This window comes from Plectropomus leopardus, chromosome 11, assembly GCF_008729295.1.
Source record: "Plectropomus leopardus isolate mb chromosome 11, YSFRI_Pleo_2.0, whole genome shotgun sequence".
NCBI classification, from domain to species: Eukaryota; Metazoa; Chordata; class Actinopteri; order Perciformes; family Serranidae; genus Plectropomus; species Plectropomus leopardus.
Window position 1 is genome coordinate 18,267,590 of NC_056473.1, and position 14,244 is coordinate 18,281,833.

General features: G+C 39.5%; 2 protein-coding genes across 4 annotated transcripts; one reads left to right on the forward strand and one right to left on the reverse strand.

Moving 5' to 3' along the window:
- Window positions 1–12: 12 nt before the first annotated feature.
- On the reverse strand, window positions 13–9,196 carry znf276 (zinc finger protein 276). Of its 3 annotated transcripts, none has more exons than XM_042496812.1 (12): window positions 9,086–9,196; window positions 7,740–8,037; window positions 6,645–6,969; window positions 6,491–6,531; window positions 5,965–6,393; window positions 5,099–5,180; window positions 4,393–4,476; window positions 4,180–4,299; window positions 3,516–3,591; window positions 2,264–2,381; window positions 1,731–1,830; window positions 13–1,549 (listed from the first exon to the last, which is right to left on the reverse strand). In XM_042496812.1, exons 2-12 carry the CDS (start codon window positions 7,984–7,986, stop codon window positions 1,267–1,269), a joined length of 1,905 nt encoding a protein of 634 aa, XP_042352746.1. In that variant the 5' UTR covers window positions 7,987–8,037; window positions 9,086–9,196; the 3' UTR covers window positions 13–1,266. The 3 variants fall into 3 exon arrangements, with proteins under 3 accessions (XP_042352746.1, XP_042352744.1, XP_042352745.1); XM_042496810.1 differs by having other exon boundaries at window positions 6,645–6,972; XM_042496811.1 differs by lacking the exon at window positions 9,086–9,196 and adding an exon at window positions 8,900–9,053 and having other exon boundaries at window positions 6,645–6,972.
- LOC121950151 (C-C motif chemokine 4-like) lies at window positions 5,145–12,516 on the forward strand. The gene is made up of 4 exons (XM_042496070.1): window positions 5,145–5,205; window positions 11,723–12,009; window positions 12,098–12,221; window positions 12,408–12,516. The coding sequence occupies exons 2-4, from the start codon at window positions 11,946–11,948 to the stop codon at window positions 12,514–12,516; spliced, it is 297 nt and encodes a 98-aa protein (XP_042352004.1). The 5' UTR covers window positions 5,145–5,205; window positions 11,723–11,945.
- Window positions 12,517–14,244: the final 1,728 nt, after the last annotated feature.

Here is a 14,244-nt window from a genome sequence, read left to right on the forward strand (position 1 = left end):
ATGTCAATGATAGTTAGACGTTTTGTTCAGCAAGATAATCTTCACAAATGAACACCACGTTTAGGATTTTTTAAGCCTACATGTAATCATCAGAAGTAAAACAATGATTTGGCTATAAACAAATTACACTGCAGTTGAGTTGCCACCTCTATGATGCTGTAAAGCCGTGCTCGGCGCAGCTTGATATGATGATGTTCTGTAGTCTCATTGTTAGCAACCATATTTTTAAACAACAAAAAAAAGCTTCAGAGTTTGTTCGTGGGGTATTTAGTGACATATTTTATATTGTAGAACAAAACCTGAACATTTATTCAGCTTGTGATAACCACAGAACTTCGTCAACTGCGTCAAAAACCAAAATCCCATTTAATAAACCCACTGACTTTGAGACGAGGGAGCCGGAGGTGCTGAAATGTTAACTCATTTCCAGGTTTTGGGACTCATTACTGGGGTTCTCTACTCTGAGGCAGTTACAAGAGTTAGCACTGACAACAACCATTCATCAAACTGCATTAACAAAACAAGGCAACAGTCTTTTTGGGTATTTTCTGGACAGAAGATCAATTTTTAAAATCGCAGTGAGTGATGAAATAGTCAGGAGCAGCCACAGTGAGCTACATGAGGAAGCTTTACTGTGTCCTGCTGTTGTGAGGAAGATGACTCGAAGCATCTGCAGCATCAAATCAGAACATTGCCGTAATTTGTGTTATCTGACTTCCTTATTAAAATGTGACTTAGTTTGGCAGCACTATAAACAGATATGCCAGCTGCTAGCATACCAGTGGTTCTTTTCATAAAGTCCCAGATCAGCTCTGCTTGATGCTGAGATTCTTAATGCCTTCACTGTGAAGCGCCAGTTTGCACTGCAGCGTCTGTCACTGTTACATATGAAGAAAAGCCTGCTGCTTCCCCTAAAACAAGCTAAAACCCAAACATGTTGTATACTTGATGGGAAGATAGCCTGACAGTGAAATGAAAGTTAAAGTGTGGAATGAAAATAATCGACTCTTGAAAACGAGCTCTCCATAAGATACCAGTTGGTCAATATCTACAAAAGTGAAACTTTATTATGACAAAAAAGTCGAGCTAAAATTGCAATATTGGTTGAGAACTGAGATAAATGTCTGTTTTGCCGTAAAGCAGGTCCCGCACCAGTCCAAGACCTGAATGTGAAAAACCAGAAGCTGCTGTACAGGTTGTCATAACTGGGGCACTCCCATGGTTTTATGTACCTGTGCAACAGACCTGGACCTGGACTCCCTGCCGTCATCTGTCCTGGTCTTGCTGAACCACCTCCCCGGTCAGAGTGATGGTGTGCAGGTCAGTGTACAGCGGCGGCTGCTGCTGCTCTGGCTGGCTGCTGCCTCTCTGAACCTCGGTCTGGGTCAGCGGGTGCACCATGGACATGTGGACGTTCAGGTTGTGGGCCTTCTCAAAACGCTTCCCACAAATCAGGCAGGCAAACTCCAGGTCAGCCTCGGCCTTGTGTTTGGTCATGTGGTATTTCAGTGACGCTCGCTGGCGACACTGGAAGCCGCACACTTCACATCTGACGGGGAAAAAAAAAGAACCCAATGACATTTATAGCCTATTTTTATTCTAAATTATCTGCCAAAATCAATTTCTGAATACAAGTGTCAGAATTGTGCTCCATTTGAAATCAACTAGTGTAAATAATTGTTTGTGAGCTATAGAAGTTTTAAAGGACAAATCACATCATCAGTGCTTACTGTAGCGGCTTGGCCCCTGAATGTCTCATCTGATGAACTGAAAGGTGTTTCCTCTGTTTGAAGGTCTGGCCGCACTGGTCACAAATGTAGTTCCTCTCCTCTGGAAACAAACGGACAAAAAAACTTGAGCCAAAAAACACAAACACCTAACACACATGCCTTTTTGTCTGTGTAACGCGGCAAATCTTAACAAAGTCAAGACAAATGTAAGAGTAGGTTTTCTTCAATTATTCAAACTCATTCAACCACTACAGAAAAACAAAAAGGGTAGGTACAGGCTTTTCATGTATTAGCCTACAATATGATGAAGATTGCTCCAGCGCTCACATTTATTGTTGGGAAAGTAAAAAATACACTGACATTGTGAGTACATACATAAGTATGTTCTTATTCCTCCAATTATCAACATAGTAGCAAGTTACAAGTCTCACAACTTAAATGATACAGGCCCCATGTGGGAAGAACAGCACATGTAAAAAATAAAATTAAAAAAATTGTCTATAAACTAAAAATAGTCTTTCTGTTGACCTCACCTGTGTGGATGAGCTTGACGTGTCGCTGTAGGTAGCGGTCGATCATGAAAACCTTGTTGCAGCCAGGATGAGGGCAGGGTCGCTCTCTCATCTCCTCATGATGCTCCTTGATGTGCTTCTAAAAAGACAACAAATCACAAACAGAAAAACGATCATTGATACAGTCATGGGCAGAGCACACTGAGCCTTTCAACAGAATCTGGAGGAGTAGAGTGAGGATTAAAAGTAAACTTAAACTATAGTGTTCTTATGTTATGTCAAGTTCACATGTATCCAAAAGTAGATTAAACTTTATAAAATTATATTAAAAAATAAAGAGAATTTAGCTTGCTATAGGCTAGACACCCAGTGCTAAGTAAGAATTTATAAAAGTAATATAAACAATTATTAATCCAGTTACTGAACATTTATCAATTAACGGTCAAGTGTGCAGAATAAAGTCGTGTCTCGTGGTGACGTTGCAGAACGCAACCAGGTGAAACTTCTGCCGTTTGCCAAACTATTAGGAGAACCACGGAGGCGGACGCAAATGACTTTATCTAGAGCCAGTGTTTGGTTCGTCTGTTCTGGGCTTCTTTAGAACACCATGGTGGACTCTGTGGGAGAGGAAGCGCGCCAGACTTTAACGAAATTTTGATATAATGGCCAAAACATACAACCGTATAACTTCTGTGTCCATCATGTGATGCCATTGGGCCTGAAAAGACTTTTACACAGTGTTACATTTTGAAAGAGATGTCTGTAAATCAGTGGATATATTTTTTTTGAGTGACTCATTTTAGGATTGGAATTTGATCCATTCGGTCTGATAATGTTTTGAAAGTCTAGAAGAGCTGCAAGATTAAATTATTTCATCTCCATTCCAGTTAAGGAGGGCTGAACTGGACGATGGACAACCTCGTCCAACCAAAGTCTCGAGTGGGCCTGCTCTATGGGCCCCACAGTGCGGAAGATCTGGGTCATTTTAAACCTGGCAACTCAAACCTTTCTGGCTTCGTGTGCCACTAAGCAACTTCCATATGAAGGAGCCGGGCCCTGCCTTCAAAGCTGTATCCAGTTTTCTTTATACATCTGATATAAACAGCTCATTCTGAGGAAATGGAAACACAATGACTCTTAGTTTTAGATGATTATAAAATAATGAAAACATAGTTAGGCATATATTATTCCCTCTCTGCTAATATATTCCCCTAAATCCTACACTCTAGTCCTTTAAGTAACATTGAAATAATGAGAGTTTGTGAATTCTGACCTTCAAACCATCAGGAGCTCTATAGACGGCCGTACAGCCCTGATACGGACACTTGTAGATGTTGGGCAACTCCTCTCTGAAAATAAAAACACAATAGTAGTTTTTTTTTAATGCACGAGTATGCTAAACCAAGTTAGAATATTTGACTAAAATGGACTATAACACAACATGGACTAAAAACATTTAAACAAATTATAAGATGCTTCCAACAACAAAGCTAGCCTTTAAAGCAGGGACACTCAACTTGCTTTGGGGCCACTTTTGCAAAACGGCAGGAGGCCAGGGGCCAGTCACACCAGCCCTACACATGTTTCAAGGATTTTAGGATTTTAAGACATTAGGGGCTTAACTTGGACCTCTGTTGGGGGGTGTGGGGATCCTCCACTGGCACTTTTTTTTGTAAAAAGCTCTATTTTGATGCTGTTATATGAACTCTAGCACCTAAAAGTGTAAAAACAATCCCCAGTGTGAATTACTGTTTTAAAATTTTTTTTGTTTTATTGTTATTAAATTAGAAAATGGTTGGAGGGCCACCCAGCACTCAATCGGGGGCCAGGTTTGGCCTGCAGGCTGTAAGTTGAGTATCACTGCATTAAACTATTACATGTAAGTTATAGTGAATGGAGGTTGTGTATTATAGAAAATGTAGGACTCAAATATGTACGCTTTAGGTTTGAACTTGTTCTTCCAGCCAGGTTTGGGTCCAGGTTTCTTTTTCACTTTGGGCTCCTCCAGAGCCTTCGGGCTTCTTCTTCTCTTGCTGGGGACGGACACCCTGCGAGCTCTGGGAGGGGGGCAGAGAGGTACAATATCAGAAGTCATTTTCAGTCCATCTCTGCTGTTTTAGGAGAACAACCTGTGCTGAAGCTGTACCCACCTCTTGTCTGAGTACGGCTCAAACAACTCATCGTCTGATAACCCTCCTTTTCTATTCTCCTCAAAGTCATCCTCAGAGATGACCCTGCACACACATATGCGCGCGCGCGAACACACACACACACACACACACACACACACACACACACACACACACAGTTACAGTTCTTCTAGATGCTCTAACCTTTTATCAGTCTTAACACTTAGTGATGTCATGAGAGGTAGAGTTATTCACTCCTGGTGGTTACATCAAGGACTACAAACCATCATGGCATCCAGTAAAAGACTACAAGACCCAAAGTAAGCAAGCAGGGCAGTCAGGATACTGATTGCTGCCCAGCTGAAACAGATGAGCTGATTGCTGTGGTGATGGGGCTGAAGGGGAGACGAGGACTGAGGTGGACATAGAAGTTTTTAGTTTTATTACCAAGAAGACAATGAATTAGATTTAAATACATTTTATTATTTTGTTTAACTTTTGTCTAAAAGAAATAAGCTGACATGTTTAAGAAGACTGACGACACTTAATTTAAGTCGGAAAGCAACACTTGATTGTTTTCATTTCCTGGACCAAGAGCTGCAAGAGAAAAGCTCCTGACCTCTCAAGACATCACAACTTTACAAGCCAAGAAGCACCAAAACAGTACAGATATTGAGTGGTTTTAAGACAAGAGGAAAGACAGAATCACATCAACAGAGTGACTAACCTGTCAGATAGATCACTGTCAGCAGCCCTGTCCTCCAGCTGGAGCGGAGCAGGAGACAACGCCTCCTCGTGACTTGTAAAATCTAATGGAGAAGAAGCCGAAACCATGTGAGTCAATCATCCACACCGACACCACACAAGCCAAACACACATTGAGCTAATCTAATGGACAGTATGGTGTAGAGTAGCACAGGTACAGATACAAGTCAACTCACATCTGATATTTGTGTCTTTGAAACCTGAGCAAATTAGCTTGATTTCATTCAAAAACACAAAAAAGGCAATGAGCAGCTTATTGAGAAATTACCCCAAAATTAGTGACAAATTAGTAAAAAAAGTTACAAGAAAATTACCTTAAAAAATCGTAAAAAGAGAAAGCAAAAAAGGCTAAAAAAAAAAATGAAAACAAACAAGGACATGACCTGGAAAAATTAGAAAAAATTAAAAATGAAAATACTATATATAATACTATATAAATCTATAATTTCAACCACCCACAACCCATCCGCATGTCCCTGTGTGTAAGCGTCTTACTGAATAATGCGTTCTGATAATAGCAGGAAAATACTGCACCATTCTGACTTTAGACCAGGTTTTTGTTGGTCAACAGTGCAGTCGCTTTCTTCTGCCTCATTATGGCAACACAGCAACAATGCGCCCACACCATCATGGGTGCTCATATGGACACTCAGACATTTGCTACGTAAACAACGTAGGTGTCGGCCCTGGAGATGACCACTGCAATGACAGCTGTGCTCCACCGTGTGCCGCTGTGCACCGGCTGTAAGATGGGGCCCTTTGACACCTGAGTACAGCTGATGCTGTTTCACACCTTCTGGGGATCTTATGAGCTACTGACAGGCTCACCTTCAGCGCCGGCAGTCCAGTCAGCCAGTGCTGAGCCCTGAGTCTGTGCTGGGACTACAAGTGGACTTTGTTGAGCCAGCGTGCTTATAGTTCCCGCTGGGTTCCTTCCGGTCCCACTGAGCTGCTCTTCGTCTTCATCTACCTCCTCCTGTTCCTCCTCCTCTGACATCACTCCATCACCGTAACCGCTTCCTAACGGTCCACTGCTGAGGTTCATTGTGTATCCTGGGTTGGGAGTGGTTGTGCACTGAGTGTCCATGATATATCTGTGACCATCAACGCAACCCCAAACAGCCTTCACGGAGCCCCAGCACTGGCCTTCCAGCACCTCTCTCAGGTTGGGACAGGAGCGGCAGGCACCCCCGTGGTGGTGAGCCCATGACACCAGGCTGTGGAGGCACGTAGGGTCTGAGGTAAAGGACGGTGGCGCTGAAAGATAACAGCAGAATGTCTCAACAGAGTAATGCAATCGGCTGTTTAATGTAATTTCTGAAAGCAAAAGCAACGTAGAACTGCTTTTAATTACCTGTTGAGCCGTGGTTCACTGAGGCTTCTGGACACTTCTTCCTGAATAGAAACAAACAGTTGCTTATATATGTGCATCTTTGCCTGAACAAATGAGAGTCCCACAATAAATACACACTTTTTTAATCATAAGATGTCTTTTTTCTTCAACTCACCAGCTTTTGAGGTTCTCTTTGTCAAGTGGTGGGAGGTTGACCCTCTGCAGAAACCTGACCAGGATGCTGTGGCACTTGTAGAATTTGGAGTGGCATTTCTTACAGATGAACTCTGATAACCGAGGGTCACGGTCCAACTGGACCCCAACCAGTCGCTGGAAATCTGTGTGGAATAAAAGGGATGACTGCGTCGCTGCATCTGACTCATCATCACTGTGTTTAACGATATCGATTGAATCCTGAGGCCATTTGTTGAAGGCGTGCCGCAGGCTGCGCGGAGAGAACTTTCCATGGCAGAGGCGACAGACAGCTGCAGACAGTCTACCTGCTGGACGAAATAACAGATCAGTGTTTTTCAAAAATGTCAGATATTACCTCAAAATCGGCAAACGCTATTTCTGATTGGTCTGAAAAAGGAAACTGTGTTGAGTAGGGAGGTGTGAGGCCCAGTAGGTTTTCTTTACCCTTTGAAACCTGGTTTGATATCAATTTCCTTGCTGCGTTCAGACACCTTTAACAAGCATTTAAAAATTTGGTTTCTTTAACAATAAAAGGCAAGGAATGCCTTAAAACTGGACTTAATCAGTTTGAAAAAAAAGAGAAAATTCTTGGAAATGTATTTTAAAAATAGGGGGGAAAAATCTGGAAAATATAATTATATAGAAAAATATAAATATTATAAAAATATTTTTTCAATTATGTTTTAGAAATATATTTATATTGGCTAATTTTGGTTTTACAGGTGGTGTTACAGGATGTGACATCAGCTTCCATTAAAGCATCACCAAATTAAACTTGGCATTGTTTATGCCAAATGTGTACAGGAAACATGGCTCAGCAATCGCAATTTACAGTGAAGACAGTCTTCAAAGCAGTACACAGCTGTTCCAATAAGCAGCACTGTGTTTAAAATAATCCAGTTTGTTTACAACAGGCAGCATAGTTTTGAGAACAGCAGAACATAACTGGGGAACAGACAGGGAACAAAATGTGGAAAATTGTACCTAACTACCCGTTTACTGGTTGTGGTTTAGTGTAACTTCTATTTTTACAAGGCAAGCGGCAACATATCAGGACAGATAATGAGACAGGCACCTGAAGATCGAGACTTGCTCTCTGGATGTTTCTGTGTGTCGTCAGCTGCTGTCACTCTACAGTCTGAGTTGGCAGTCTTGTCATTTGCATCATGGTAGAAATTGTCAGAGGTGACAGGGGCAGTCTTGCGAGGTCTCCCTCTATTTCCAGGCGGCTTCTTCTCCGCGCTGATGCTCACTGTTGTTTGTGTCCTGCTGGTCTGTCGGGAAGTCTCAGATGACTTTGGGCGTCTGCTCTTCTTCTTCATAGTTTATTCTGTACTTATGATCCAGATGATAGAGTGCTGCTGCCTGTGTCACTGTAAAGATTTACAACATAAGTTCAATCAGATAACCTCAGTCTTACCTATCTTTGTATGATACATTTTGTAAAAATCATCTTAGAATTACTCTTCTACAATTTTTTTTCACTACAGGATCTGATTAGTGCGACCAGTAGTTTTTGGCAACATTTTGATTGATAGATGTAGAATTAAGTTAATTTTAAGCAGAAGCTTACATTGACTATTATGGGTTAAAGGACTGTCCAAATGTAAAAATTCAGTTATTATAAATTCAGTCATTTCAGTTTTTGGCTATCATATAAATGGTGTAATTTTTTTTTTTTTTTTTTTTTTTTTTAAAACAACATACTTTTTAAATAACCTCTGAGGATTATTTGAAATAAATCTAATTAATTTAAAGTCAAATGTGTCCTCTCTAAACTAAAATAAAAAAACAACTCCTCCTCCTGCTTCGGAAATGATTTAACATGCCTCCCCCGTGTTGCACCGCCCGCCTCCCCTCTCATACATAACAAACAGACCTTTAGAGTAAACTATTTTCCACCGTACACCTACATATGTTCATACATTTTCTGCTTTTCAATTTACAATTCTCTTTGCTAGGACGATAGGGCGTTACTAAGTTGCAACCATTAGTATTCATTTTCATTACTCGTCACTTCATTTTCAAATTCATTTCTACTTGCTGAGCCACTATGTGCTGTTGACCATATTTTCCCAAAGCGAGGAAACTATTTAACAACAGTTTATCAGCAGCACTCACTGCAGTTTCATGAATGTCATATAGAAAAACATTTAGTCGTGGTTACATCAAAGTAACGCAAGTAAATAAGACAAATATTCCCACATTAACTTCATTATCTGTTTTCACAATTACCTCTAATTTAAATCGATTTTCTGGATTATTCTTAGCTTGATGTTACGACATATTTCTGTTCACTGGTGTTAATTTAAACATGCTAACGTTAGCTGGTTAGCCTGAGCAGCCTGAATGAGCTGCTCGCTCGTGTCACAGTGTTAATATGCCGTCCTCACTAACACAGTCGTGTGTCACACAGCCTACCGTCACAGTGTGTAAATCCTAGCACTTGAAGAACATGCTGTGTTCAACATTAAAGATAATTTTCAGGAGCCAGGAGGACAGCTGCAGCCACAGCAGCAGTTTTCAATGCTGCTCCAGTTGTAAACATTAGAACCCGGAAGTGCTCCAGGAACACGATTCAGGAGGAAATATGACAGCGCCATCGCCGTCCGCGGAAAAATATGAATATGTTTTATGCAACTACCAAAATAATGAATGCATGGAGATTTTTCTTCTCATTTCCTTTATTTTTCATATTTTTGAGTTAATTTAATTGTTTGTTTTTTCTCAGTTTTGTAACCCTTCTTTCCCTAATTTTTATTCATTTATCTTTTTTAAATTTGTATTTCCCCCTATTTTTTGTTCTTTTTTAAAAAAAATTATTCTTTTCCTTTTTTTTTAACATAATTTTGATTCCCCTTTCCCAATTGCTGTTTAACACACTGTGAATTATTTTATCTTTATTATACATGATATATAGCTTTTATTGTTTTTCAGTATGATTTGGGTTTTTTACTAATATATTTTGGCTTTTAGATGACTTCTCTTTTGGTGTTTGAGCGTGAATGTAGCTGACATAAAATAATTTCCTGTAAGGATCATTAAAACGTATCTAAAATTGTCTCTTTTGAAGAATATTTTATGTCTGTTATGGTTTTTCATAAAAAACAAAACAACATTTTTGAAAAAGTAACCACTTTCTCATCAATTAAAATTCAAGAACCTGTAATGACAGCACTAGTCCTCTCAAAAGTTCAACAGTTGGAACAATACATTTCTTAACTACTGTTTGTGTGTGCTTGACAAACTCCCCCCTTCAGTAAATGAAGGTGTAAACAGCCTTCTTGTTTCAAACTCTGGACACACATCACTTTGCAAAGTAAAGCTCAAATATTCAGGTGAAGTTACAATAAAGCAAAACACACTTTTGAATGCAGAGCTATAACTGTATGAACATAATATGCAATTTAATTGTACTATATACTTGACCAACTTTTATGTTCTGTTGGAATTAAATATTTCAATCTATTCTCCTGCTTGTGACTTATTTTATTTAGAGATAGGATCTGCCTTTTTCAATTGAGAGTTTATAAATTGCAGTAGTGGGAGTGGCTGTGTTGGTGACATTTCTCACTTTGAAATGCACATCTTTGGTCTTGTTGTTTATGATAGAAAAGGCTTACCTGTGTACTTTTGTTTTAACACACACACACACACACACACACACACACACACAAAGTCAAAAAAAACAAAAACATACACTGGGGAATAAATATGCTAAGATTATTTTGGCTCCAAAGAAAGATCAAAGTTCAGGACTTGGTAAAAATGTCTTGAAACAGATAGCTGTGGGCTTATTAATACAAAAATAAAAATACCAAACCACTGTATCACGTTGATCTCTGCCTCCTCCAGGGTAAACTACAGCACTAGTTTACCATGAGTCAGTTCCCCTCTTCATGTAAATCTGTGGTTGAGACCAAAGTCATGGAGATCGCTTGATCTTCACAAGATCTTATCACAGCTTTTTACAAACCCAAGTTTAGCAATGCATGTGTGACCTATTTAGATCTCTTCTGTGCAATGCATTCGCAGCCCCATCAGTTTTGTCATGATCATCTGTAAATGATTTGTCTTAAATAACATTACAATCAAGATGGTGAGTCGTGTTGAAGTGAACAAAATCACCTCATCATTTATCCTATTAAATTCCTTCTTGACCCTCATCAGATATTGAGCTCATGGGAATGAGACAGACACAAGGCCACAGTAAACTTGACCTTCACCTTTGACCGCCAAATTTCATCTGTTCATCTTTGACTCAAAGTGGACGCTTGTGCCAAATTTGAAGAAATTCCTTCTTGGTGTTCATGAGATATTGTGATCATGGAAATGGTACGGATAGACAGACTGGTGTACATGTGGACAGACAATCTGAAAAACATAACGCCTCCGGTGTGAAGGAATAAAAAATGATTTCTCAGAAATGACTTTATATAGATTAATTACATTGTAATATATTGTGAAATATGTGAAGTGATCTAGGAGATAACTGTGTCTCTATGTTGACCACCATTTTTTTTACTCCCAAACTTAATTGAACACTTCACTGTAAGAGTGAAGATGATCAAAAACATAAAATAACTATCTGTGTAATCCAATAAAGAGGTAGTAAGACAACTGGTAAATACACCTCCTGGTTTGATAAGAGAATCAATACCACTTGTGTATTCCCAAAGAGGTATCTATATTCTTATCTAACTCTTGGCCAGCAGACCATTTTTTGTGTGTTATTTGTGATTAAATTTAAGTTTGTTAATTTGATGTTGTTGTACGCTATCGTTAATGTGAAATGAAAACATGGAAAGAGGAGAATTAATTTAATGTCATTTTATGAGAAAATTTAAAACAAAATGTCCCTTTAACTTGAACAAAAAAACACGAGTATGATCGACTAAATATTTGTTCGTTGTTTACCTACTTTCCCACACCGATTAAAATATGATAACCTTTCCACTGTCTAAAAATGTATCAAGATGTAGATAAGATACAAACTGAACATACTCATAGCTGTTTTTTATCTTTGCAGTAAAACTTTTGCTTCCTTCCCCTCACCAGACAGCCGTAGTCAATTGATTCTTCATAATGGAAGTTCTGAGGAGGTGTAGGGGAATTCAGCTCTGATGTCTCACGGCACAACCAATTTTGGATGGAAAAGTTATTATTATGTACATTTCGGTTTCACAAAGGACACGATTTAAACCGGACACGGTGCTGAGAGTCGATCAAAGCAAAGACAGAAGAAGAACATCGTCGTCTTCATCTTTTCACTGACAGCATCATGAAGACTCTCTGCTTCGCTCTGGGGCTGCTGCTGCTCATCGCCGGCTGCTGCGACGCCATGTGTGAGTGATCTGTGTTTGTTCTTCATCAGCTTCACAGTTTGCTCACAGACGTGTTTGTGTTGACTTTATCCTTTTACCTTCCTCACAGCTCACGCTCTGCAGTTCATGGCCCCTACAAAGTGCTGCTTTAACTTTTACACAAACAGTTTACCTTTAAAGAGGATATCCAGCATCATCAAGACCCACAGCTCCTGTCAGCAGCAGGCGTTCATGTAAGTTTGAGTCTCATTCTTCTTCTATTGTTGTCCTGTAACTGCTGATGACATGATGAACAGAAAGATGGATGACCTCTGACCTCCAGGCATCATCACAGAGCCACAGCATTTATTATAATTATTCTTCAAACACAAACAGAAGCAGGAGGATGAGCGGAGTTTTCTCTCCTGTGTGTTTTGCAGAGTCCAGACGATCAGAGGACGACAGATCTGCTACAGCGGGACTTTCCCGTGGGCTCTGGACGTCTACAATCTGCTCCACAACACCGAGGGCAGCGGTCAGCAGCAATGAACATGTATTATTGTATAATACTGTAATTCATCAATGCCTGGTTTTGCAGGCAAACTATATAAAGATTTTGTATTTTAATAAAAATTATATTATGCATTAAACTATATTGCTTGTGTTTTCCGAGGGTATTGATTTCTCATTTCAGAATCTGCCACTCCCTCCCTGTCCTGTATTGTCCCCGTGGCCTTACATTTAAAATGAACCTTCACACTAGTTTCTTGTTGCCTGCTAAAGTCAGTAGCGTTTCGTTTCACTCAGCCATGACAATAATGATATACTGGACATTGCAAAATATTTCTAGAACGTTACAGTTGGAATCAGACACATATAGACACAATGTCTTTTAAGATTTCATGGCAACAACTTTTCATTACATATTCCTACAATATTAATGCATGACAAGTGAGTCTCTTGGTTTTACATATTTTGACATAAAACTGCAAATGCACAATGTGCCCAGTTCAGTGCGTCTGTAGGTCCTGCAGTGAGTTCTCTTTTAATGCCTCCACTCTAACCACAGCCATGGCTGCAGTGGAAGCATTATGTTTTTGGGTTATCCATCTGTCCCATTGTCAAGAACACGTCATCTCAAGACTGACTTTAAGGAATTTCCACAAATTTGGCACAAACATCCACTTGGACTGAAAGATGAACTGATTAGAATTTAGTGGTCAAAGGTCACTGTCACCCTACAGAAAAATGTTTTTTGGTGTAACTCAAGAATTCATATGCTAATTATGACATTTTTTTTCACAAATGTCTAATAAGTTGAAATGATGAAGTGATGACATTTTCTGTCCAAAAGGTCAAAGGTCAACTTCACTGTGACATCTTAATGTGCAAAAATGCTTTTCTGGCCATTATTCAACACTGTAACTCAGGAGCAGAAGGAGGGAAATTTGGTCAGATACTGAATTGGTGACTCTAATCTCGGGTGCCCACCTTGCACCTGTGCTGATAGTATAGATTTTCTGTGCTACCAAGTTAAAGACATATGTGAAGCGTCCGTTTTTCAGAATTTGTACCTTCTGGTAGCAACATCTATATTTGAAGCTCTTTTGTCATGGCTAAATATGAGTCTAGACAGACATAGATTAAAAACTGCGTTTGACTAGTTTGCAGTGGAACACAAATGCATTCAAAAGATTGTGCAGCCGTTCTATCAGCGCTCCCCTGCACAAATTTACACCACAAGCTGTTTTCTTATTATGATAAGATCAGTGAGGTTTTAACACGACTTGCAAACTTTTTATAAAACACCTGTGTTTATGTGAAATGCTCCTCTTCTCACACAATCTATTCTTTCTGCCTCTGTGTGACCACACATAGACACCAACATCAGCAAACCTCTGTTTGTCCTGATAGCATCAGGAGGCTGCTGGTCTGCGGTGCAATGTGCCACTTTAATTTTCATGTCTCATCATTTATTACAAGCAGCGCAACAACAATCTCCCCACCCTGCTGCAGAAAAAGTGATAAAATTTTCCGTGAATTTTTATGTCATGATCTTGTCAACAAGTTGATAATTCTAATTAGAGTTCATGATCAGATTGCATTTGCTTGGCGAGGTTAGGCAAGGCAAGGCAGCTTTATTTGTATAACATTTCATACAACAGGGCTATTCAAGGTGCTTTACAGAGCAATTAAATATAAAAACATAATTAAAGATACAGATTTACAATGAAAGAGAAAAGAGATAAGATATAAAAGGTAGAATCAATCACTAAA

Excerpts from the sequence above, each read along its gene's own strand:
- znf276 (XM_042496810.1), bottom strand. The coding sequence starts at position 7,986 with ATGAAGAAGAAGAGCAGACGCCCAAAGTCATCTGAGACTTCCCGACAG. Across the intron at positions 6,532-6,644 it reads AAAGAGAACCTCAAAAGCTG|GAAGAAGTGTCCAGAAGCCT; the intron begins GTGAGTTGAAGA and ends GTTTCTATTCAG. Across the intron at positions 1,550-1,730 it reads TCAGGGGCCAAGCCGCTACA|ATGTGAAGTGTGCGGCTTCC; the intron begins GTAAGCACTGAT and ends TTTCCCCGTCAG.
- LOC121950151 (XM_042496070.1), top strand. The coding sequence starts at position 11,946 with ATGAAGACTCTCTGCTTCGCTCTGGGGCTGCTGCTGCTCATCGCCGGC. Across the intron at positions 12,010-12,097 it reads CGGCTGCTGCGACGCCATGT|CTCACGCTCTGCAGTTCATG; the intron begins GTGAGTGATCTG and ends CCTTCCTCACAG. Across the intron at positions 12,222-12,407 it reads TGTCAGCAGCAGGCGTTCAT|AGTCCAGACGATCAGAGGAC; the intron begins GTAAGTTTGAGT and ends TGTGTTTTGCAG.